The 27,228-nt window shown below is 34.4% G+C and overlaps 1 protein-coding gene across 1 annotated transcript in view; it reads right to left on the reverse strand.

Moving 5' to 3' along the window:
- Positions 1-27,228, reverse strand: part of LOC149791193 (uncharacterized) — a gene marked incomplete at its 3' end in the record, with an annotated part of 207,331 nt that overhangs the window by 98,972 nt on the left and 81,131 nt on the right. Inside the window, exons 35-38 of the mRNA XM_089971317.1 lie at positions 11,064-11,180; positions 6,634-6,733; positions 3,911-4,036; positions 1,482-1,607 (exon numbers count right to left, since the gene is read on the reverse strand). Of these exons, the coding sequence (XP_089827443.1) occupies positions 1,482-1,607; positions 3,911-4,036; positions 6,634-6,733; positions 11,064-11,180 (469 nt within the window). The remainder of the gene's footprint in view (positions 1-1,481; positions 1,608-3,910; positions 4,037-6,633; positions 6,734-11,063; positions 11,181-27,228) is intronic.

Raw genomic sequence — 27,228 nt, forward strand, 5'->3', positions numbered from 1 at the left:
TCTGTCTGATCCAACACCGCAGTTGCATGGGTAAGAGCAATTAGGACCGTAGTGAAATGCATCGCATGCTATGAAATATAACAATGCTTAGAATTACACATCTTTATTTGTCTATATTTAAATACATCGAATACCTATACACAGATAAAACAATGCCAGCTGGAAGAATTTTAGACGAATGGGGTATATACAATTAACAAAACAGACACACATTATTTCAGACAATAATAATGGTATAGCTGTTGTGGTACCTCCTCCGTAGATATTTAATGGCCAGTTACATAAAATTTAGAAAAAGGCAAAGAAAAAAAAACAGAAACAAATTGTAAACAGAAAATACAACAGCGCTATCACCACAGCTCTTTTAACTTTTCTACACATCAGGCTGGTTAATAGCATCACCATCACCTTATAATTGTTTTGAAAGGTAATTAATATATTTATGAGAAACGATGGATTATCTTATATTAAATGTAGATGGAATGTTTTCGATATTCTGATAGAAAGGTCGACTTTGCACAACTGGACGCCCTGTTAGTGTTAGAAAAGCAATTGATAAGCAACCAATTTGTGTTAGAAATGCAATGATAATCAGCAGTTTGTGTTAGAAATGCGAATGATAAGCAACCAGCTGGTGTTAGTAACGCAAATAATAAGCAACCAATTAGTGTTAGATGTTCCACTGATAAGCTACTAATTAAAGTTAGAAATGCAATAAATAAGCAGTCAGTGAGCGTTAGTAATGCGAATGATAAGCAAAGTGAGTGTTAGTAATACATATGATAAGCAACCAATTAGTGTTAGTAATGCAAATGATAAGCAACCAATTAGTGCTAGTAATGCAAATGATCAGCAAGCAGTTAGTGTTAGTAATGCAAATGACAGGCAACCAATTAATGTTGGTAATGCAAATGATAAGCAACTAATTAGTGTTGGTAATGCAAATGTCAAGCAATCAGTCAGTGCAGAGGATTAGTCTTACCTTTGCATGTTCTTCCATCGTTGTCTAGTTTGTATCCATTCGCACATTAGCAATTATAAACAAAATTGTGATTTGAACAGTTGTTATTGCATCGATTCAACTGCTGATCCTCACACTTGTTGACATCTAGAACACATAAACAATTTTCAAACCAAATATTCTTTGAACATTTCCAAAAATTAATAAGCAAATAATTATCTCAGGTTTCAGAATTGTTGGAAAATTACTTGCTTATTAATATGAATAGCTCGGTTTCTTCATAGAAATATGTAATTAACAAACGAGAAGTCATTGAAAGTATATCACGTCCAAAACATGAAGTCCATATGCAGTAAATATATGCATATCTTTACTGTTTCTTAACTTAGCAAATTTTGGAAAAGTTGATTTATAAATTATCTATCTTGACATCATTTGTTAAGTATAAACAGAACAAATCACACATACATTCTTTCATTTGCTTTTCACTCTTACGTTTAAAGCCACATATTAATTTTACCTTCACATGTTTGGTTATCGGAACTTAATTTGTAGCCATGTCGACAGGAGCAGACAACTTGTGCATCTTCTAGAATGCATATTTGACTACAGTTAATGTTCCCGTATGTTACACATAGATCAGTAACTGCAACAAGAAATACAATTTATGTAACATCATTAAAAGATGAACATATCTTACAAGATATCTACGATGATTTGTTTTTCCCCTCCACAACGGGAAGTTATGCCAGACTAGACAATTTTGATTATAAAGCAATGAAATCAACGTTATTTTCCATTATGGGAAGCTGTCTCAGATTAGATCATTTTTATCATAACAAGGAATAAAGTAACCTTTATACTGTACAATGGGAAGCTATCGTGTCAGATTAGTTCATCTTTTATCATAAAAAAGCGATGAAATAAAATATATTTACAATCCAGAATGGGAAGCTATCGTGTCATATTAGATTTTTCTGTCATAAAACAACAATGAAACAGAATAACGTTTTACTTCCCAATGGGAGGCCATCTCAGATTAGATCTTTTTATCATAACACAGTAATGCAATAGAATTACTTTATACTTCACAATGGGAAGCTGTCTAAAATTAGATATTTTTATCATAACACATCAATGCAATAGAATAACGTTATACTTCACAATGAGAAGCCAGCTCAGATTACATTTTTATCATAACACAGCAATGAAATAGAATAATTGTATACTTCACAATGGGAAGTTGTCTCAGATTAGTTATTTTTATCATAACACAGCAATGCAATATAATAACGTTATACTTCACAATGGGAAGCTGTCTCAGATTAGATCTTTTTATCATAACACAGCAATGCAATAGAATAACGTTATACTTCACAATGGGAAGCCAGCTCAGATTAGATTTTTTATCATAACACAGCAATGAAATAGAATAACTGTATACTTCACAATGGGAAGCTGTCTCAGATTAGATATTTTTATCATAACACAGCAATGCGATAGAATAACGTTATACTTCACAATGGGAAGCTGTCTCAGATTAGATCTTTTTATCATAACACAGCAATGCGATAGAATAACGTTATACTTCACAATGGCAAGCTGTCTCAGATTAGATTTTTTATCATAACAGCAATGCAATAGAATAACGTTATACTTCACAATGGGAAGCTGTCTCAGATTAGATCTTTTCATCATAACACAGCAATGCAATATAATTACCTTATACTTCACAATGGGAAGCTGTCTCAGATTAGATCTTTTTATCATAACACAGCAATGAGATAGAATAACGTTATAGTTCACAATGGGAAGCTGTCTCAGATTAGATCTTTTTATCATAACAGCAATGCAATAGAATAACGTTATACTTCACAATGGGAAGCTGTCTCTGATTAGATCTTTTTATCATAACACAGCAATGCAATATAATTACTTTATACTTCACAATGGGAAGCTGTCTCAGATTAGATCTTTTTATCATAACACAGCAATGCAATAGAATAACGTTATACTTCACAATGGGAAGCTGTCTCAGATTAGATCTTTTTATCATAACACAGCAATGCAATATAATTACTTTATACTTCACAATGGGAAGCTGTCTCAGATTAGATCTTTTTATCATAACAGCAATGCAATAGAATAACGTTATACTTCACAATGGGAAGCTGTCTCAGATTATATCTTTTTATCATAACACAGCAATGCAATATAATTACTTTATACTTCACAATGGGAAGCTGTCTCAGATTAGATCTTTTTATCATAACACAGCAATGTAATAGAATAACGTTATACTTCACAATGGGAAGCTGTCTCAGGTTAGATCTTTTTATCATAACACAGCAATGCAATATAATTACTTTATACTTCACAATGGGAAGCTGTCTCTGATTAGATCTTTTTATCATAACACAGCAATGCGATAGAATAACGTTATACTTCACAATGGGAAGCTGTCTCAGATTAGATCTTTTTATCATAACACAGTAATGCAATAGAAAGAATAACGTTATACTTCACAATGTTAAGCCAGCTCAGATTAGATCTTTTTATCATAACACAGCAATGCAATATAATTACTTTATACTTCACAATGGGAAGCTGTCTCAGATTAGATCTTTTTATCATAACACAGCAATGCGATAGAATAACGTTATACTTCACAATGGGAAGCTGTCTCAGATTAGATCTTTTTATCATAACACAGCAATGCAATATAATTACTTTATACTTCACAATGGGAAGCTGTCTCAGATTATATCTTTTTATCATAACACAGCTATGAAATAGAATAACTGTATACTTCACAATGGGAAGCTGTCTCAGATTATATCTTTTTATCATAACACAGCAATGCAATAGAATAACGTTATACTTCACAATAGGAAGCTGTCTCAGATTAGATCTTTTTATCATAACACAGCATATATATATGATACCTACCTTTCATACAACTCTTCCTATCGCTATTTAGAATGTATCCAAAGTGACAGTCGCAAGTAAATCTGCCTTCACTGTTATGACATAGCTGCTCACAGCCGGATTGTCCAACTGTACATTCGTCGATATCTATACATACATTGAATATATATATATATATATATATATATATATATATATATATATATATATATATATATATATATATATATATATATATATATATATATATATATATATATAAAGATAGAGAGGGAGAGACAGATAGAACAGAGACAGAGACATACGCCTTGGGTTTTAACAATGCACTAACTGGTCCTTTTTAATGATACATGTTTGAATTAATGATTTTGTTATGAAGAATAATACTAGAAAATCTTCTGGAACTTTTGCTCATGACACTATTTACTATTTAATTCATCGTCATTGTTCATATTGTGTCCAAACCCAATCTTTCCAAGGAAGCGTTGCGAACTTGTTTCCTTTTCTTTTTCACTTTTCAAAATTAAAAACCATATTGGTGAATATCATGCTAAAGATGATATATGGATCCAGTTAGTTACGAAGAGAAAATTATTTTAGAAAATAGAAGCCAAACTTATTAAAAATAATGCAATAATAACTTACCTTCACAGACACATGTATTTCTGCTTTGTACATATCCATAGGAACAGCTGCATTGTTGCAAACTTGCTGACACGTATTCAACACTGGGGCGTTACATTCATCTAGATCTAACATGAGTGTTACCAAAGAGAAATTATTGATATTCATACACAAAGTCAGAAAACGTGTGATACAATAAATTATTTTATATTTTTCGCTTGACATTAAAATAACCGACAATTGATTTAATTAAACATGTTTGAGTAATATACACCACACCTTAACGTTTTCATCAATGTACATTACAGCTTCCTGTTTTCATCAATGTGGATTACAGCTTACCGTTTTCATCAATGTACATTACAGATTACTGATTTCATCAATGTGGATTACAGCTTAACAGTTTTCATCAATGTATATTACAGCTTACTGTAGTCATCAACATACCTTACAGTTTACTGTAGTCATCAATGTACATTACAGCCTACTGTTTTATCGATGTATATTTCAGCTTACTGTTTTTATCAATGTACATTACAGCTTACTGTTTTTATCAATGTACATTACAGCTTACTGTTTTATCAATGTACATTTCAGCTTACTGTTTTTATCAATGTACATTACAGCTTACTTTAGTCATCGATGTACATTACAGTTACTGTTCTTATCAATGTACATTACAGCGTACTGTAGTCACCGATGTATATTACAGCTTGCTTTAGTCATAGATATACATTACAGTTACTGTTGTCATCAATGTAAATTACAGTTACTGTTGTCATCAATGTACATTACAGTTTACTGAAGTCATCAATGTACATTACAGTTACTGTTGTCATCAATGTACATTACAGTTACTGTTGTCATCAATGTAAATTACAGCTTATTGTTGTCATCAATGTAAATTACAGCTTATTGTTGTCATCAATGTACACTTTATATAAGTTGTTGTCATTATTTGTAAATTATTCGTAAATTACCTAAGTTAAAAGTTAATACTTGTGGGTAAATGACCTGTGCATGATCCGTTTGTGTTTAGCACGTAACCATCCGTGCAAAGGCTGCAATTACACGCGTACGATCCCTTTGTGTTTAAGCAGATTTTGAAGCTATCGTTGCATATGTTTGGAACTAGACATTCGTCTAGGTCCTCATTGCAATTTGTTCCTGTCCATCCGTTAGAGCAGATGCAGCCCTTTATATGATCACATCGTATGGCTCCCTGTCCACACGTACACGTGTTGTTACAGTTTTCACCGTATTGGGAAAGTTCACATTCTGTTGTTTAAAAGAGATTCGTATTTCAATATCTGAGCACTACAGAATATTAAATTCGTTGCTGTATTGTTATGCTAATTTGATCCATTATCCACTCAACCAGGATGATTTAGTAGTCCCCAATATAATCTAATAATTATACATGTATGAATTAAGTCTGAAGAATTATAAATGCTTACCAGCTCTGAAGAAGAATTCCTCTGAAGAACCATTGAACATTATAGGCGTTCTGTGACATTAGTGGCTATGCGGGTTATGTTTCCTACGATTAACCCGTGTATACAAGAAATAAAATGGATTTAATTCTCGTCATCGGATAAACGTACGAGTATTTATAGCAATGTGAGTTTTATATGAATTCCAATCATAATGATATTTCAACATTCCATGGAAAACGTTAGTAGTTCGCCATGTTCATTGTCTATCATCAGTGATGCCAGGTAAGACATACAGTGTTTTATATCTCGTTGTAAAATAAGTTTAAATTAAAACAATGGTAACCACAGCGTCTTGCTCAGACTCTGACGTATATTATAAACAATATAGCTATTATTTGTCCAATGTTCTACCCATGTAACTTTGACGATTTTGTTTTCGCTGTCTTCAACAATAATACTTTGCAATTCTAGTAGTGCATCTGATTTTTTCATTTTTGATTGTTTTTATTAAGACTAAAATTGTACCCATTGTCTAAACTTTACCAAATTACACAAAACATTTTTTTACCAAAAATTTGTTCTAAAAGTAATGATAGACTCTAGGATAAAGATATCTACGTGAATACAAATTAGATGAAAAAGGGGCTTTTTGAAGAGCTAATATTAATGATATAATGTATTTACCTTTGCACGAGGATCTATCCGATTGTATGCTGTATCCGTTAAAACAGGAACAATAGAAGCTTCCTTCCGTGTTCGTACAACGATGTTGACATATTGGCAGCTATATCTAGATATATAACTGTTTCAGTTTCAATATGGCAGTTGACATTCGTTTATATCGAAATATACTGACTTATCTTTTGCAATATGGTCGTTAACATATCTAAATACATAAACCTGTCATGTTCAATGCGTGTACTATTTAGAAAGGCTTTAGTAAATAATTTTAAATTTCATTATTCAACTCGTGCGGGTAATAAACTTTTATATCATTGGGGAAACATTTGATACCATGAAAAGAATACGCTGCACGGCTAGTTTTGGAGGGACAAAATCAACTTGAAATGCACCCCGTGAGGTCGTATTCAGCCAAGTATAATATTATATACAATTTACATATACACAGGCTTCTTCTCCAAAATTACATTAACTTTCTCCGGTGATTATTTTTAGCCAATAAACGGCATGCTTTCTTTTTACTTAGGTATTACATACACCACCAAACATAGGCTGGTTCGACAAGGCGTACAAAACTCAGCTGCAAGTGACCAATGTCATTAAGAAACATGAGAATGAAACCGAGGCTTTTGTTATCTTAAAGACTACCTTTATGCCAGTTAAAAATGGAATATGAATTATTTGCATCATCAAACATAGCTATAAATATCAAACCAATAAAAAATCTAATTTAGTTTCAGATGTTTACAATGTTAATGACACAAAGTTTACATGCTGGTGCAAACGTTTAACTTTTGTTTAATCTAAGAATACTTTTATGGAAACTGCATGACAGAGACATATCTGATGGATACAAATACTCATTACAAAATAAAAGCTTACGTCATACCATTACATGTTTCCCCATTTACGTCATACCATTACATGTTTCCCCATTTACGTCATACCATTACATGTTTCCCCATTTACGTCATACCATTACATGTTTCTCCATTTACGTCATACCATTACTTGTTTCCCCATTTACGTCATACCATTACATGTTTCCCGATTTACGTCATACCATTACATGTTTCCCCATTTACGTCATACCATTACTTGTTTCCCGTTATACCATTACATGTTTCCCCATTTACGTCATACCATTACATGTTTCCCCATTTACGTCATACCATTACATGTTTCCCCATTTACGTCATACCATTATATGTTTCCCCATTTACGTCATACCATTGCATGTTTCCCCATTTACGTCATACCATAACATGTTTCCCCATTTACGTCATACCATTACATGTTTCCCCATTTACGTCATACCATTACATGTTTCCCCATTTACGTCATACCATTACATGTTTCTCCATCTGAACTCAGCTGATACCCTTTTGGACAGAAACAAGTAGCATTCCCATCTTTATCTGTCGTGCAACCTGCTGTACCACTGCAGTTAAGAGAATTACATCCTGATGGAAGAACGCCTATATAGACGAAAATAAAACCAACAATGAGATCAAGGATATATATATATATATATATATATATATAGGTTAGCCTTATATTTAATTTGATATGTTTCGAGTGACTGTAAGACACGCCAGTGTAAGCCCATCGCATAAGTTAATCTCATTGGAACTCAAACAAAAACTAAAAATGTTATTTTTGTGATTATACATTTCTGCATGAAGGAAATAGTTTTTTGATTGTAATCTTGGAAACTTAACTCGCATATGAAAACGTGAATAACCTTTATACGTAAATAAAATGTGCAACATTTAATTGACATGGATCTTCTAAACATGTAGTCTTGTTACACTGAATATCAAAACCGTGACCTATATACTGGTTCAAAATAGCTTTTAAACAACAGAAGGATAATGCTAATGAATGTAGCATCAAATGGCGTTGTAAGGCAGTTATTGTTGTTGTAGGGTTTAACGACATTATTCAAGTAAGGCAGTCGATTAGTGACTAAAATCGTATTGTGTCTACATTGAACCTTAGAGGAGACTTGTCTGTCAGGGCGGCGACAACTTGTTGGCGATATGCAGTAGTGGAGGTATAACACGTACCTTTTTTATATATGCACACTTGTTGCTTATAATTATAATGATGTTCCGCCAATCTAGTTGATTCCTGACCTATTAGTGCCGTTTTTGCAAGAATACTACGAGATATTGATAATGTAAATTGATTAGGACATATTTTGTTTATAAGCAATGCTTAATTTTCCACTTTTTCAGAACATTTTATGTGTGTTTCAAGAATGACAGCTTGCTAGTTCTATTACCTGAGGTAACTTTGTTTTATTTATACTTAGTCATTGCCAGTATGTTTATACCGAGTCCTTGCCATTATGTTTATCCTGACCCATTGTCAATATGTTTATACCAAGTCCTTGCCAATATCTTTATACCGAGTCATTGCCAATATCTGTATATCGAGTCATTGCCATTATGTTTATCCTGACCCATTGTCAATATTTTTATACCTAGTCCTTGCCAATATCTTTATACCGAGTCATTGCTAATATCTTTATACCGAGTCATTGCCAATATGTTTATACCGAGTCATTGTCAATATGTTTATACTTAGTCCTTGCCAATATCTTTATACCGAGTCATTGCCAATATCTGTATACCGAGTTATTGCCATTATGTTTATCCTGACCCATTGTCAATATTTTTATACCTAGTCCTTGTCAATATCTTTATACCGAGTCATTGCCAATATCTGTATACCGAGTCATTGCCATCATGTTTATCCTGACCCATTGTCAATATGTTTATACCAAGTCCTTGCCAATATCTTTATACCGAGTCATTGCCATTATGTTTATCCTGACCCATTGTCAATATGTTTATACCTAGTCCTTGTCATTATCTTTATACCGAGTCATTGCCAATATCTGTATACCGAGTCATTGCCATTATGTTTATCCTGACCCATTGTCAATATGTTTATACCAAGTCCTTGCAAATATCTTTATACCGAGTCATTGCCATTATGTTTATCCTGACCCATTGTCAATATGTTTATACCTAGTCCTTGCCAATATCTTTATACCGAGTCATTGCCAATGTCTGTATACCGAGTCATTGCCATTATGTTTATCCTGACCCATTGTCAATATGTTTATACGTAGTCTTTGCCAATATCTGTATACCGAGTCATTGCCAATATCTGTATACCGAGTAATTGCCAACATCTGTATACCGAGCCATTGCCAATATCTTTATACCGAATCATTGCAAATATCTTTATACCGAGTCACTGCCAATATGTTTATACTTAGTCCTTGCCAATATCTTTATACCGAGTCATTGCCAATATGTTTATACCGAGTCATTGTCAATATATGTATACAGAGTCATTGCCAATATCTTTATACCGAGTCATTACAATATATTTATACCGAGTCATTAAAAATATGTTTAGTTTCAAGTTAAATACAAGCTATCCAAATTTCATTTAAAATGTCTGGGAGAAATGGCATGGGCCAAATTATGCCACATCTACTGGTCAACTGATAGGCATTGTCATTGATATTTATGCAATAACACATATACTGGTCAACTGATATCCATGGTCATTGAGATGTATGTAATAACACATATATTGGTCGACTGATATGCATGATCATTGACATTTGTGTGATAACATATATTGGTCGACTGATAAGCATTATCGTTTATATCTGTGTAATAACACGGGTTAAAATTCTTACCCTCTTCACAGCTCCGTGTCACACTGTTGAAAACGAATCCTTCATAACAACTGCAATTATATCAACCAATGCTGTTGGAGCAAATTTGGTCGCAGTCATTTGACGCCTCGGAACACTCGTTAATGTCCAGCACATAAAATATCAAATATACTAAGAACACATATAATTGCATATCGAATGAAGGAGAATACTTGTCGATGCGCAAAGAAAGAAACCCAAGGCCCTATCCGTTGATTGGTAGGGAAACCCAAGGCCCTATCCTTGTATTGGTAAGGAACAAGCTACCTATAATTGATACTTTTTATTCTCCAGCTTTTGACTTCTCACGGGTTTACTAATTAGGTTATCTGTTATTATTCCTATCTTTCTATGCTTTTTTATGATACAGATGCATACACAATAGTTGTAAGTCGGTTTATTTGTCTAATTGTAATAATGGAACGCTACAAAAGAAAGTCATTATTGTTTTTACATTTATGTTTTGAAATCATGAACCATCTTACGACTTTCAATCTTAAACAGTGCATTTATCTATGAACTTGGCATATTCAAAGAAAGCTTACTATAGACATCTAAAAAGGAAAGAGCGACATGAAAATATGTTTAACATATATAAAACATCCCTTAAATTCCAATTTGGGTATATAATTCTTCCCAATTATGTCTTTTATGTTGCTTTAAAACCTAAAATATTATATGAAAACTATACCTTGCCATACACCAATCTGTTTTCTATAACCTTCAAGGCATGAGCAGGAAAAAGTTCCATACGTATTGTTACAAATCTGTGAACAGCCGCCGTTTGAGGAACTGCATTCATTGATATCTGCATTAATAACAATAAATGTATTTGCTTTAGTAATGTTGACGTCATTTATGAACCAAATTTTAATAATCAAACTTTACAGCATTCACATTGTAACTGTGTATCAGTTAATTGTAATTGATACATACACAAATGTAGAGTAGACGGAAATAAGGCGTAGGGATACATTGAGATCGTCAGGCCGAGACGCAGCCATATCAAACGAGTTCTTTCCCCTGACCCAGTACAAAACACGAATGTGCTTATATATTTATTACATGCCCACTTTTTACTTTATCTAGATATTTTTAGCTTTACTGTATGAATAAAATTAACAGCAAACTGAATTTTAAAAGCTTGATTCACTGCGTCTACAACCGTAATGGGGCGTACGTCAAAGAATGAGCCTATGTAGTTAGAATATCTGGGTCTATGATAAGGAAATAAGGATTGAACATCTGTATCAAACGCCAGATTAAATGGGTATGTAATACATTTGCAAATTACATGCTGTGTGAGTTTCTAATATTTAATCAGGTATGTATCACTCCTTACACGTATGTTTTTGTCAGAAAGTTGCATATATTTCCTTCAAAACAGCCCAGCTTAGTAGGCATTTCAACAGATAGAACAGCTTGAACGTTTCCATAGATAGCCAGGTTTATGCAAGGCTATCTGTAGAAACGCCATAGCTGGGCTATCGATAGATATGCTTACGCTGGGCTATCGGTATAAACACCTAAGCTTGGCTATCTGTACAAACACCTACTACGCTTAGCATAGGCGTTTCTACTGATAGCCCAGTATAATAGGCCTTACAGATAGACAGGGTAAGACTTTCTACTGATAGCCCAGTATAGCAGGCCTTACAGACTGACAGGGTAAGAGTTTCTACTGATATACCAGTATAGTAGGCCTTATTGATAGACAAGGTAAGAGTTTCTACTGATAGACCAGTATAGTAGGCCTTACAGATAGACACGTAAGAATTTCTACTGATAGACCAGTATAGTAAGCCTTACAGATTGACAGGGTAAGAGTTTCTACTGATAGACCAGTACAGTATGCCTTACAGATAGACAGGGTAAGAGTTTCTACTGATATACCAGTATAGTAGGCGTTACATATTGACAGGGTAAGAGTTTCTACTGATAGACCAGTATAGTAGGCCTTACAGATAGACAGGGTAAGAGTTTCTACTGATAGACCGGTATAGTAGGCCTTACTGATAGACAAGGTAAGAGTTTCTACTGATAGCCCGGTATAGTATGCCTTACAGATAGACACAGTAAGAGTTTTTACTGATAGACCAGTATAGTAGCCTTACAGATAGACAGGGTAAGAGTTTCTACTGATAGACCAGTACAGTAGGCCTTACAGATAGACAGGGTAAGAGTTTCTACTGATAGACCAGTATAGTAGGCCTTACAGATAGACAGGGTAAGAGTTCCTACTGATAGCCCAGTATAGTAGGCCTTACAGATAGACAGGGTAAGAGTTTCCACTGATAGCCTGGTATAGTAGGCCTTACAGATAGACACGGTAAGAGTTTCTACTGATACACCAGTATAGTAGGCCTTACAGATAGACTTGGCTGCGCTTATTGTGTCTGGTTTGACGAGTCAAGTGATTTCATTGTAACTAGATCAAAGGGTGCAAAGGTCATTTTGTATAAGCATTGTGTCTATATTGCAACACTAGAGAGATAACCGGATTTCATAACAAAACATGTAAGGTATCTGATATGAAATTAGACGAATACCAATCAGAACTCCTGTTACAAAAAGCCGGCCTGTCCAAAGACACACCCTGTGGACCGCGTCCTGTACTTTGACACGGACAGTTGCATTTACATCGATCGACCGGGTCAGTATCACCCTGACATCGAAGGAGACCGTTTAGGAGCCTGGACAGACGAACACGCCGACGAGAAGATTTTAAGTTTCACTAGTGGCGGTCCTAAACATTACGGCTACGAATACGGGGACAAGCGAGGAGAAGTGCACACGGAGTGTAAAGTGAAAGGATTGACTCTCAATTATCGCACCAGTCAAGTGGTGAACTTTGGCGTATTGAAAGAAGCCTTGCAGACTGGAGAGGATGGAATCTTTAAAGTGAACACCTGCTAACCGATCAAGATTGTACGTTTACCCACTCACCAAATCGTCAGTCGACCCTTGAGAAAGCTGAATCAAATCGTGTACCAGAAGCGAGTGCGGCTTCCCAACCACTCCACTTTGCCGTACTGTCAAGTCGATATTGGTCAGCATATAAAAAGGGCAACGTCCAAGACCAATAGTTCATTGTCACTAGTAAGACCAATCATGAAAAATGAATCCTTTCAAACAGCAAACATAGAGCGTAAGTCTCAAGTCCAACGAGAAACTCGGGTGTGATTCTATGGCTCGGGATCACATCACCAATGCAGTACCACATCTTAGTTGTTTATGTACTAACGACATGACAAACTACATGCAACCAGTGAAACTTCCAGACCACAAAACTTTACCTTATGGACATGCTGATATCACCCAGTATAAAAAGGGACGACGTCCAAGAACGACACTTCATTGCGAGGACAATGTATGGATAAGTAATAATTTTAATTTAGGTATGGACAAGAAATGATAAGTGTACGTACGGTTAACACAGATACGTGTATCCAACATTTCAAATATATATTCTAAATATCGTATAAAACGATCATTATTTTATTCACATTATATAGTATGAATTAAATGCAAACTAACTGCATGCTTGGTTTAAAAATGCGGATTTATTTAAACAACTGTGATACAGTTGATGTGTTTATGACTGAATGGCAGATATATGTTCAAATTTTTTTTTGATGGGGTTGATGTGCACAAGGCTGTATATTGGATCTATATAGTTCTGATACGGTTAATGTGCACAAGGCTGTATATTGGATCTATATAGTTCTGATACGGTTAATGTGTACAAAGCTGTATATTGAATCTATATAGTTCTGATACGGTTAATGTGTACAAGGTTGTATGTTGGATCTATATAGTTCTGATACTGTTATGTGTACAAGGCTGTATGTTGGATCTATATAGTTCTGATATGGATAATGTGTACAAGGCTGTATGTTGGATTTATATAGTTCTGATAGGGTTGATGTGTACATGGCTGTATTTTCTATATATAAAATTATCATTGGATTCATGTATATATGGTTGTAGGTTAGATCTCTCTCTCTCTCTCTCTCTCTCTACATATATATATATATATATATATATATATATATATATATATATATATATATATATATATATATATATATATATATATGCTGACGTTGTAGGCTTATTCTGAGCACTCATTGTCAAAGCTGATGGCGAAATAATTCTATAGTTAGTGGATGTCGGCGACGTGTTTCTTATCTGAGGCGTACTTGTACTTGCAGATGATGTAGTTGTTTGACTGATAGTTGATGTTGAAGAGGACAATGGATGGAGTCGGTTCAGAAGTTACTGAATTTTTCGATATAATCTTTGTAGTCGGCGCTGCTGTATTTATCTTGTAAACGTTGTGGTCGCACTACTTGTTGTATCACGAGTTGTACCAGCCGAAGTACTTATAACTGGCATGGTTTTAACGCTATTCTCTGGAGGAAACGTGCTTGTTAGACGGCTTGATGTCATTACAGATGATGATATTCTCAGCACCGAAATTTCTGTGCTTTCGGACTTAATTGAGGCCATTGGCTTAGTTGTTCGTGAAATTTTACCTTCAAATGTCTTTGTTGTCGCACCAGTACAGGTTGTAGCGGTTGTACCAACTGTTAGAGTAAACTGCAAGGAGTTGGCGTGATGGCAACGGCATCAGTAGGAGTCAACGTCGTTGGTGTTGCTGTCTATGAAGTTGTGCTTCGAAATGTTGCGTTCGCATCGCTAGTATTAAAGCTGGTTGTGATAGCTGCTGAATATGACGTGCCAGTAGATGGTATCAAGGTCAATCGGTCAAGGTCACCGGACGTCAATGTCTTTGGATGGGTAATTATCTGCAAAATAGACACGGCTGTTGGCACGAAAGTTATTGAGGTTCCCAATGTAGCTGGTTTCACTGCAGCCGGAGAAGTTGTTCTTTTAGATGTCGTAGTGGTCTTACTAACAGTCTTAGCACTGGTTGAACTCTCCGTTTCCACTGAAGTGGTCGTAACTGGCGTTGTGATACTGCCAGTTGTAGACGTAGTATTTGTTGGAAGTCTGATGGTAACTGCTACAATGAAACGCCAAATACTATGTTATATCAATATTAAAATGCAGTAAGTCTACCGGAAATATTCTGCACAAAATCTTATAATTGCACAATTACATTCATAGCCCGAATATGACATATGACTGGAATTTGGGCTGAATATAAAAAAAATATATATTTTACTTTAAATATGTATTGCTATCTTTAAAATAAGCTAAATATCAGAGGATACTTATCATGAATAAACAGACACACACGCATACGTAAACACTTAAAAGAACATATAAAACAACTTATCAGCAAAGACAATGTAACCATTTGATTTGGAATTTGGGATAAAGGTAAAGAGGACTCACTTGGATTTAGCGATGGGAAATGTAAATGACGGTACTGTACACATGGGGTACATAATTAATTTAAATCATAATGACACAGAACTCCCACAATGTATGTAAAATTTATCACATTTCTGGGCATGGAAGGGATGGAAGGGGCACGTTTCTCAAAACGTTAAGCCCATTACCTTTATTGCTACATACTGTGGCTGGTTGACTTATTTCATCAAGCAATATTCGCCAAAAATTGCAGATTCTTGAAATAAGAAATGTTTGGTTTTACCGGAAGGTGGTGTTTGAAACAATGCATCCATACACCGAATGTTGGTACTTGCATATACAATGCATCCATACACCGAATGTTGCTACTTGCATATACAATGCGTCCATACAACGAATGTTGCTACTTGCATGTGCAATGCATCCATACACCGAATGTTGCTACTTGCATATACAATGCATCCATACACCGAATGTTGCTACTTGCATATACAATGCGTCCATACAACGAATGTTGCTACTTGCATGTACAATGCATCCATACAACGAATGTTCGTACTTGCATATACAATGCATCCATACACCGAATTTTGCTACTTGCATATACAATGCATCCATACACCGACTGTTGGTACTTGCATATACAATGCATCCATACACCGAATGTTGCTACTTACATATACAATGCATCCATACACCGAATGTTGCTACTTGCATATGCAATGCATCCATACACCGAATTTTGCTACTTGCATATACAATGCATCCATACACCGAATGTTCGTACTTGCATATACAATGCATCCATACACCGAATGTTCGTACTTGTATATACAATGCATCCATACACCGAATTTTGCTACTTGCATATACAATGCATCCATACACCGAATGTTCGTACTTGTATATACAATGCATCCATACACGGAATTTTGCTACTTGCATATACAATGCATCCATACACCGACTGTTGGTACTTGCATATACAATGCATCCATACACCGACTGTTGGTACTTGCATATACAATGCATCCATACACCGACTGTTGGTACTTGCATGTACAATGCATCCATACACCAAATGCTGCTACTTTCATATACAATGCATTCACAGAGCGAATAATATTACTTACTTATCATATTGAAGGTACACTTTACATATAATGTGTACAGTTTAATATTTTTAAACTACATCACATTATTATACCCCTTTATGTAATTCTGATTTCATCCAAATAAGCCAATGAAATATTTGCGCAGTATTCTCTTTACTGATTGGCTACGATCATGAGAGAAGTTTCGTTACCCCGCCTTTTTGAACTTGTTCTTTTTACTATTGCTATAAACATTCTAGCGACCAGTTTTCAATTCGATTCACGGAATTAGAAAAAATGGTAACGTCTTTCGGACGGTGTTCAATTAACCACACAGGGGAATAGAATGTCATGCTTTTGATAAAATGCCATTAAAGTCCAAGACAAGATAATCATCAAGAAATAAAGCTATGGGTATTGGTCAGTTGGGTATTGGTCAGTTGATAGCGGCTGCGGGAGTGTGTGAGGAAGCATAACAATAACATGGAATCCGATCTATATACAAGCTTCGTTTGAAAAATAACTTATAAAGTAAATATACTCACCTCTGTTCAAAAAAGAATCTGGACATAAACCGGTCTCGCAACTGACAGAACTTTATTCAGACAAAGCATTTTTACGCGGTAAAATATCTCAAATGAGTTGCTGAGTTAAGTTTCTTATATGATGCAATTCTTACTCTAAATAAAATGTGTTTATGTCTTCTGTATTCGACTGTTCCAAATAAACAAATAAACATACCGTGTCCCAAAAACATTACAGTAAACCTGGGAATTTCAGCATCCAGTAATCACCCTTTCACATGAATATCACGACAATGTAATGTTCAGTACTACAACTGGCACACTTTGTTGTTAACATGAATTGCCAACCCTAATCGGTATCAAGCTATATTCAGTGCATCCATATTTTTTTAATATTTTTTTTTTTATTATTATTTTTTATTATTTAATCGTAGTAGTAAACGTTACGTGACATACGAGTCGAATAAAATAATTCATCCGATTTTGTCATTGCAGACACTGAACATAATTACTGTACTAAGTTCAATTCAGATGGCCTCAACTCCCAATTTAGTTTTTGGTCATTGAAATTTCAACATACATGTCATGGTCCTTAGTCAGTGACATGTGCCAATTAGTCAGCAGTACATACATGTAATAGTCCTTAATCAGTCGCATGTACCAATTAGTCAGCAGTACATACATGTAATGGTCTTTAGTCAGTGACATGTGCCAGTGAGTCAGCACTACATACATGTAATGGTCCTTAGTCAGCGACATGTGCCAATTAGTCAACACTACAGACATGTACTGGTCCTTAGTCATGACATGTACCAATTAATCAGCACTACATACATGCAGAGGTCCTTAGTCAGTGACATGTGCCAGTCAGTCAGCACTCCATACATGTAATGGTCCTTAGTCAGTGACATGCACTAATTAGTCAGCACTACATACATGTAATGGTCCTTAGTCAGTGACATGTGCAAATTAGTCAGCACGACATACATGTAATGGTCCTTAGTCAGTGACATGTGCAAATTAGTCAGCACGACATACATGTAATGGTCCTTAGTCAGTGACATGTACGAATTAGTCAGCACTACATACATGTAATGGTCCTTAGTCAGTGACATGTACGAATTAGTCAGCACTACATACATGCAATGGTCCTTAGTCAGTGACATGTACCAATTAGTCAGCAATACATACATGTAATGGTCCTTAGTCAGTGACATGTGCCAATTAGTCAGCACTGCATACATGTAATAGTCCTTAGTCAGTGACATGTACCAGTTAGTCAACACTACATACATGTGAAAGTCCTTAGTCAGTGACATGTACGAATTAGTCAGCACTACATACATGTAAAAGTCCTTAGTCAGTGACACGTACCAATTAGTCAGCACTATATACATGTAATGGTCCTTAGTCAGTGTCGCGTACCAATTAGTCAGCACGGTGTTTTCATGATAACGATAAGCTAAAGAGTTAATTAACGTACAAGGAAATTCATTTTAAAACAATCAGTCGTTTTGATTGTTGATAATATTGCTTTTCAATATATACAACCTTTTGTGGCCTGCTAACACAATCCGTTTCCTTTTTATTTCACGTGCTTTAATTCATTTTTTCTATTGGAATCTTCAACATTTCAATATTTCATTATTTTCTAATCAATTATTTCATTTATGCTTCATTGTCCTGCTTTTATCCTAGATATCATTATTTTTGTATATCTCTTTCTTCGTTTCTATAGCTGTTATCTACAATTCAATCGTCATTTAATTTTGTTTTCTTTCTTTCTTCCGTTGCTATCATAATTCATCATAAAAACTTTAATTTTTTAAAATCTTTCGTCCATTAAAAGAAATTGTACAGATTCATTATGTCAGAGACCAAGATAAACACATGAATTTAATTAACTATTTAACAAATAATCCGATGTTGTTCAATCGTTGTTACGAACATGAGAACTTAAGCCGTATTCGGGAAAACTGAGGTATCTAAATCCACATTATACCGTATCTGAGTCCACGTCATAGCGTATCTGAGTCTACGTTATAAAGTATCTGAGTCCACATTATAACGTATCTAAATCCACATTATACCTTATATCAGTCAACGTTATAACGTATATGAGTATACGTTATAACGTATCTGAGTCCACGTTATAACGTATCCGAGTTTACGTATCTAAATGCACATTATATATTATCTAAGTCAACGTATAAAGTATATGATTACACGTTATAACCTATCTGATTCTACGTTATAACGTATCTAATCCACATTATATCTTATCTGAGTCAACGTATAAAGTATCTGATTACACGTTATAACGTATCTGAGTTTAAGCTACAATGTATCTGAGCCCATATTATGCTTTAAGATTTTCGTGACGTGAAAATGGCATCAACAATTAACAAAATGATTTATCCATCATTGTACACGACAGATTTTCACATTACGTCATTGTGTTCCTGGTGATGTTCAGTCAAGGTTGTATTATTTGTATTAAAATAATAATTCTGCCTACTATTATCAAACATTCTTATATAAGAATCCATGGATAGCACTTTCCTTTCTGTCTGGTGTATATTTATAATTCTCTATATTTAATTATATATACCTTGATTTCTTTCACAGGAATCCGGAATGACTGTGTAGGTACATGAGAATTAATAGCATAGTGCATATAACACCGATTGAGTAAAATCATTCTTGGGTGATGTGGGCTTAGTCGTGAGAAATATGTGATCGTGTGTGCAGGCAAGGCAATGGGTGTCGTTTACCCGATGACCTGGATTCGAATCTCCGTACAGTACGAATTAAAATTTCTCTAACCTGTATGATAGTTTTATTTGTATATTAAAATATTAATTCTGCCTGCCATTATCAAACGTTCTTATATAATAATCCATGTATAGCACTTTCCATTCTGTCTAGTGTTTATTTCTAATTCTCTATAATTAATTTATATACCTTGATTTCCTTCATTGGAATCCGGAATGACTGTGTAGGCACATGATAATTAATTACTAGGTCGTCATGCGAGTGTGTCTGCTACAAGTGTAAAAGATTCAAGAATATGGATGAATTATGGTTTAATAATAATCTGAACATTCTCCATCTTTTAAAGGGAAATCGTTCTCTTACTTACCGTTTTTCTTCTTTAAAAAGATATTATCTGTGAACAATCTACACACCGCTACTACGTTGTATGGATTGGCGTCCGACAGAACGTTGAATGAGGTAACGCCTTGTATGGCATTATACATTATTGTCCGTACTAGTTAGTCAATTAGAAATTAACGCATCCATTTTTCAGCCAACACATTGTTATGTGAAAATCTGTTTACTCAGAATATATATTTGACGTTTCTTGGAACTATCATACTTTCTACAAGAATTTTGAATTTCGTCCTTCTAATGTTCATAAGATTTGGTTTGGACCAGCTGGTTATAATGCAACACTAATAACATTTAATTGCTTGAGAATGTCGTCAACTCCTGTTACAATCCTGTGATTGTACACATTAAAGTTTGGGGTCATTAAATAGTTAAAGTACAACTCTATATTTAGTCGATTTGTTTGTAAATGTTGTACGATTCTCTTCATTATCCTTAATTATTTAAAATTTCTTTGTTGAACGTATTTCTATAACCAAGTGACAGTACGTTATAACGAACTGATAGTACGTTATAACGACGTGACAGTACGTTATAACAATGAGATAGTACGTTATAACAACGTGACAGTACGTTATAACGACGTGACAGTACGTTATAGCACGCGACAGTACGTTATAACAACGTGACAGTACGTTATAACAACCTGACAGTACATTATAACAACGTGACAGTACGTTATAACGACCTGACAGTACATTATAACAATGTGACGGTACGTTATAACGATGTAACAGTACGTTATAACACGTGACAGTACGTTATAGCCTAGAATATTGGACAAAAGCGTTTCAAGCTAATAAAGTTAGAGATTTGGAAAAAGAAAATAGATATCCATGGTTGAAATAATATCAACTGGTTACGATATAAGTTAAAAAGAAAATAATAATAATAATAATAATAATAATAATAATAAAATAATAATATTAATAAAATAATAATATTAATAATAATGTTGATGAATTGTTGAAAGTACTTGAGAAGCTCATAAACAAAGGAAATATAAAAGCCACATTTAAATGTTGTGATCAAGAACACTTACAGAGTACCATTGATTATAATCAGCGAATAAAAATATAAGAATTTGAACTAAGAGACTTTCATCTAAATTGGAATAAATATGATAAATATGATCTAAAATAAAAGACATAAGAATAAACTTCACCTTTTTATTACTAACTAGGAAATTAAAGAAAATGACAAATTTTATTTGGCTGTGTATCTGCTATTCATTCGATAGCAAACACATTTTCCTTCTATTTTATGCTTTTAAGTATTGGCTAGCAAGATATACTGTGTGCAGTCTATAAAACAGATTGAAGTAGCAGATTTCTTACTGAATTCCGCGACATGTCCGCAGTTTACTGTTTATGTTCTGCTGTGTTTTGTCATTATTCTTACAGAAGATGTAAACAGTTCCTTCCCAATTTAACGATAGGAAGCCATTGTACTGTACAGTCACTTAAAAATATAAGAATAACTTCGAAATTTCACGCATATCTTGCTATCGTAGTAGAAGTGAAATTATTTCTTGTAATTCTCTCCAGTGTATTATCAATTGTATTTTGCTTGGAAATCCGGTATTTCACGGCCTAGCATAAACTGAAAGTCAATAACCTATTTGGTTATCGGTTGACTAATATAGCTCGATGACATTTGCATCAGATCTAAAGCAAGGGCAATAACTTAGCTAGCATGTCCTTTAGAAGATGGAGTATAATTCATTTGTTAATGATGAATCATGTCACTATTATTGTCAAAGTCTCTAATGGTAAGTATAATACCTAAGAAGCAAGAACACCTCTTGTATAAAATCTCGAACAGCGTTATTCATAAAGATGAAAACAAATCTTAAAAACTCACTTACTTAAGAAAACTTTGAAGAGCAAGTGGTTGCAAGGTAATTGATTATACTAACAAATAATAAATGTCAGAGTGTCATTGCTATATATTGGTACATGAATAGTCGACGAGTTTTGACTAACGATTTGTGTGACCCATTACTTCAATAGCAACGCGTGCAGTTCATATTTATCTATTATTTGTATTTGTATATAAAACTGTGACATAAAATTATTATAACATGTTGGCTACGTGCTACACACAATAAGAATGAATAGGTAACGAGACTATTGAACTTCAAATGTAAATTTATCATTTAGACCTACATATTCATACAGTAGGTACGAAAGGAGTGTCGAACGGTTCGTGACTGTTTTGTGGAGTGGAGCATTTATATTAAACGGATAACTTCGCATTACTATCAAAATAACAATCGGGTCAGACTCATGTTTTAATTGATCGATAATGTAAATCATCGATAATGTTTTGAAGAACCGAACACCCCTTTAATTATATCGTGATTTACACACGAAACATACTGACATACATTTATATTGTGAATTGCAAAACGAAAAACAATGTAAACACTATTGACAAATTATGAAACATGATCTTATCCTGATGATATTCCCAGTATGCCAAAGGACCAAATTTGATTCTTAGTTGGTCAGTCCATACAACAATAATCTGTTTAAAGACCAAAGGACCAAATTTGATTCTCATTTGGTCTGTCCATACAACAATAATCTGTTTAAAGACCAAGGGACCAAATTTGATTCTCATTTGGTATGTCCATACAACCGTCACCTGTTTAAAGACCAAAGGACCAAATTTGATTCTCATTTGGTCTGTCCATACAACCGTCATCTATTGAAAGACCAAACGACCAAATTTGATTCTCATTTGGTCTGTCCATACAACCGTCATCTGTTTAAAGACCGAAGGACAAAATTTAATCCTCATTTGGTCTTTCCAAATAACCATCATATGTTTCACGACTAAAAGACAAAGTTTGATTCCAATTTGTTCTTTCCAAATAACCGTCATCTGTTTACAGACTAAAGGAGAAAGTTAGATTCACATTTGATCATTCCAAATAAATGTCATCTCTTTACAGACTAAAGGACGAAATTGTATTCCCATTGGTCTTTCCAAATAACCGTCACCAGTTTAAAGATCAAAGGACAAAATTTGATTCCCATTTGGTCTTTCCTAAATAACGTCTGTTTTAAGGCCATAATACAAGCAGCAAAGGCACGAAGCCCAATAATGCACGAGAAAATGACCCCAACACATCATCGAAGCGCAAAACCACATTATGGTGACCTATTTATTTTATAAAAGATGATGTTGTACTTAGCAACGAATATCTGCAAACTAAATCAGACAACTGACTGAAACGTAAAAGTGACTGGAGCATGAACAATAAGCTAAAATGAACTATATTTGATTTATATTTTCACAAAACAGTCACAAGCCGTTAAACACTAGTTTTGAACCTATTGTATAAATATGTAGGTCCAAACGATAAATTTACATTTGATTATTTCGAAGCCAGTCACTAAATTTCAAGATCAAACTCTGAAAAGCTAACTATTCTAAAAGGTTTTATTTGATATTACTGAACATTCTAATTGCACTCTAAACATTTTGACAGGCTGAGATTTCTCTTTGACAGCATTAAACTTTCCGAATCTCACAAATCTCAACATTGTGATATTCTGAAACGTTTAATTACTCTGTGGCAGGCTAAAAATGATCTAGAATATGGAAATCTGGATATCTCGTTCGTGGACATGTGCAATTTCAAAATTAGCCTAACGGAAGTAATTTTCGTATTCGGGGGGGAAATGTTAATAACCATCATACTTTATTTACCTGTTATCAGTTCAAAGATAAGCAAAAATTAAATCCATCACATCACGAATGTCAAAACTATTATTTAATTACATATTTAAACATGGTTCGTACATTTCATAGTTGGGAATAAAGATATTGTGTCCACTTGTAAATGAATGATAAGTATTCATGTATGAATTGTTACGACTCTATACCTTAAAAATAATTAATAACAAAGCAAAACCAACAAGTTTTGAATAACTGAAATATATAATTTATTTCCCTAAAATGCAAAGTGAAAGATTCAAAATCAACTTACAGTATGATGAATGAATTCCTAAAATTCTAAATATTCAAACATTTTCAAAAGTTTCGAGTAATCCAAATGAGTTCCAAAGTATTTAAAATAATTAAGTAACCCTTACTAGCTGTAATCAAGAGTGATCATGCACAAAATACAGATACACATAACAATATAAGTAAGTGGGATGAGAACGAGTTCTCACGCAGAGTTGACAAGGGGGGCGGGACGGTGATATATCACCGGGGCCGGGGTCCGTGAGTGGGCCCAGACAGAACAACACTTTTTAATTTTATAAAAGAAAAAATGTTGTTTATATATACATCAAGTTAAAGGTCGTGAAAAATACAAATATTGCGATTTTTTAAACTTATTAGGCGAAGAAGCCGTTCACGCTGCTAAATTGTGCTATTCAGCATTAAATACTTGAAGTTTACATCAGAACTATCTTACGTATCGCAATAACCATTTTATCAACTCGCTTCCATAAGATATGAAGTATTTATTGAAACGTTTAGTCAAGGGTGCTTATAGACTGGATTTATGGATGCTCGTCCTAATTTTTTCCCATGAACAAATATTTTTTTAAGACAATATATTAAGTTAATCACGCAGCTTGTATACTCAGCTTGTTGACTCTTTCTAATCGTTGATTAATATTTAAGCCGCGTTTCAATCCTGCAAGTGCTAAATCATAGTAAATGTCAATAATTCATTGCACACAACTGCTGGTAAGACATACTACATGTGTGGAATATAAGTATTCGTGTTATTTCGTGTATCTGTCCGCTTTATTGTTTTTATAATAGAAAAAGATAATTTTATATTAATAATATAAATTTGTATAAACATGTGATATTTTTTAGTACTATTAACTTATTTATTTCTAGCTTAATCTGTATTAGTAACATGATTTCTGGGTATGCTAATATAGTGGAGGATGTGTATTAAGTGGGTATGCTAATATATTGGAGGATGTGTATTAAGTGGGTATGCTAATATAGTGGAAGATGTGTATTAAGTGGGTATGCTAATATAGTGGAGGATGTGTATTAAGTGGGTATGCTAACATAGTGGAGGATGTGTATTAAGTGGGTATGCTAATATATTGGAGGATGTGTATTAAGTGATGTGATGTGATTTGGATTTTTAACGTAGCTTTAACAATTTTCCAGTCATATCGCTACGATGTCTGCAATGTGGCAGTTTATAGTGATGTCTAGCACTGGGGCATCATGCCGCAGACATGTAGCATGATGTCCCACCCAGTCACATTATCCTGACACCGGGCCGACCAGTCCTAACACTAACCTCTTAATGCTGAGCGTTAAGCGAAGCAGCTGTTAGTACCATTTTTGTAAGTCTTTGGTATGACTCGGCCGGGGATCGAACCCACGACCTCCCGCATCCGAGGCGGACGCTCTAACCTGTGTATTAAGTGGGTATGCTAATGTAGTGGAGGATGTGTATTAAGTGGGTATGCTAATGTGGGTATGCTAATATATTGGAGGATGTGTATTAAGTGGGTATGCTAATATAGTGGAGGATGTGTATTAAGTGGGTATGCTAATGTAGTGGAGGATGTGTATTAAGTGGGTATGCTAATATAGTGGAAGATGTGTATTAAGTGGGTATGTTAATATAGTGGAGGATGTGTATTAAGTGGGTATGCTAATATATTGGAGGATGTGTATTAAGTGGGTATGCTAATATATTGGAGGATGTGTATTAAGTGGGTATGCTAATATAGTGGAGGATGTGTATTAAGTGGGTATGATAACATAGTGGAGGGTGTATTAAGTGGGTATGCTAATATATTGGAGGATAGTGGAGGATGTGTATTAAGTGGGTGTGCTAATATAGTGGAGGATGTGTATTAAGTGGGTATGCTAATATAGTGGAGGATGTGTATTAAGTGGGTATGCTAATATAGTGGAGGATGTGTATTAAGTGGGTATGCTAATATAGTGGAGGATGTGTATTAAGTGGGTATGCTAATATAGTGGAGGGTGTATTAAGTGGGTATGCTAATATATTGGAGGATAGTGGAGGATGTGTATTAAGTGGGTATGCTAATATAGTGGAGGATGTGTATTAAGTGGGTATGCTAATATAGTGGAGGATGTGTATTAAGTGGGTATGCTAATATAGTGGAAGATGTGTATTAAGTGGGTATGCTAATATAGTGGAGGATGTGTATTAAGTGGGTATGCTAATGTAGTGGAGGATGTGTATTAAGTGGGTATGCTAATATAGTGGAGGATGTGTATTAAGTGGGTATGCTACTGTAGTGGAGGATGTGTGTTAAGTGGGTATGCTACTGTAGTGGAGGATGTGTATTAAGTGGGTATGCTACTGTAGTGGAGGATGTGTGTTAAGTGGGTATGCTACTGTAGTGGAGGATGTGTATTAAGTGGGTATGCTACTGTAGTGGAGGATGTGTATTAAGGGCCGCCTATATGTAAAAGATCCAAATATTTATGACATATTTGCAATTTTACATAATAGGATTTTCATCAAAGGATTAGCTATCCTCTAAAATAACCTTTCTTTCATAAGTTGCTACTTAAGACCGGTTTAAGTGCATGTGCTGCGCTTTAGTATTTTGTATCATACTGGTGAATAACCCTTTTCATACTGGTTAATAACACTATTCATACCGGCGAATACCACTATTCATACTGGCGTTTAACTCGTACAAAAATGCTCACCAGACAAAACAAAGTCGAGAGGCCCAGACTT

The sequence above is a fragment of the Sinohyriopsis cumingii genome, chromosome 9, assembly GCF_028554795.1.
Source record: "Sinohyriopsis cumingii isolate HCF-2022 chromosome 9, ASM2855479v2, whole genome shotgun sequence".
Taxonomy (NCBI): Eukaryota; Metazoa; Mollusca; class Bivalvia; order Unionida; family Unionidae; genus Sinohyriopsis; species Sinohyriopsis cumingii.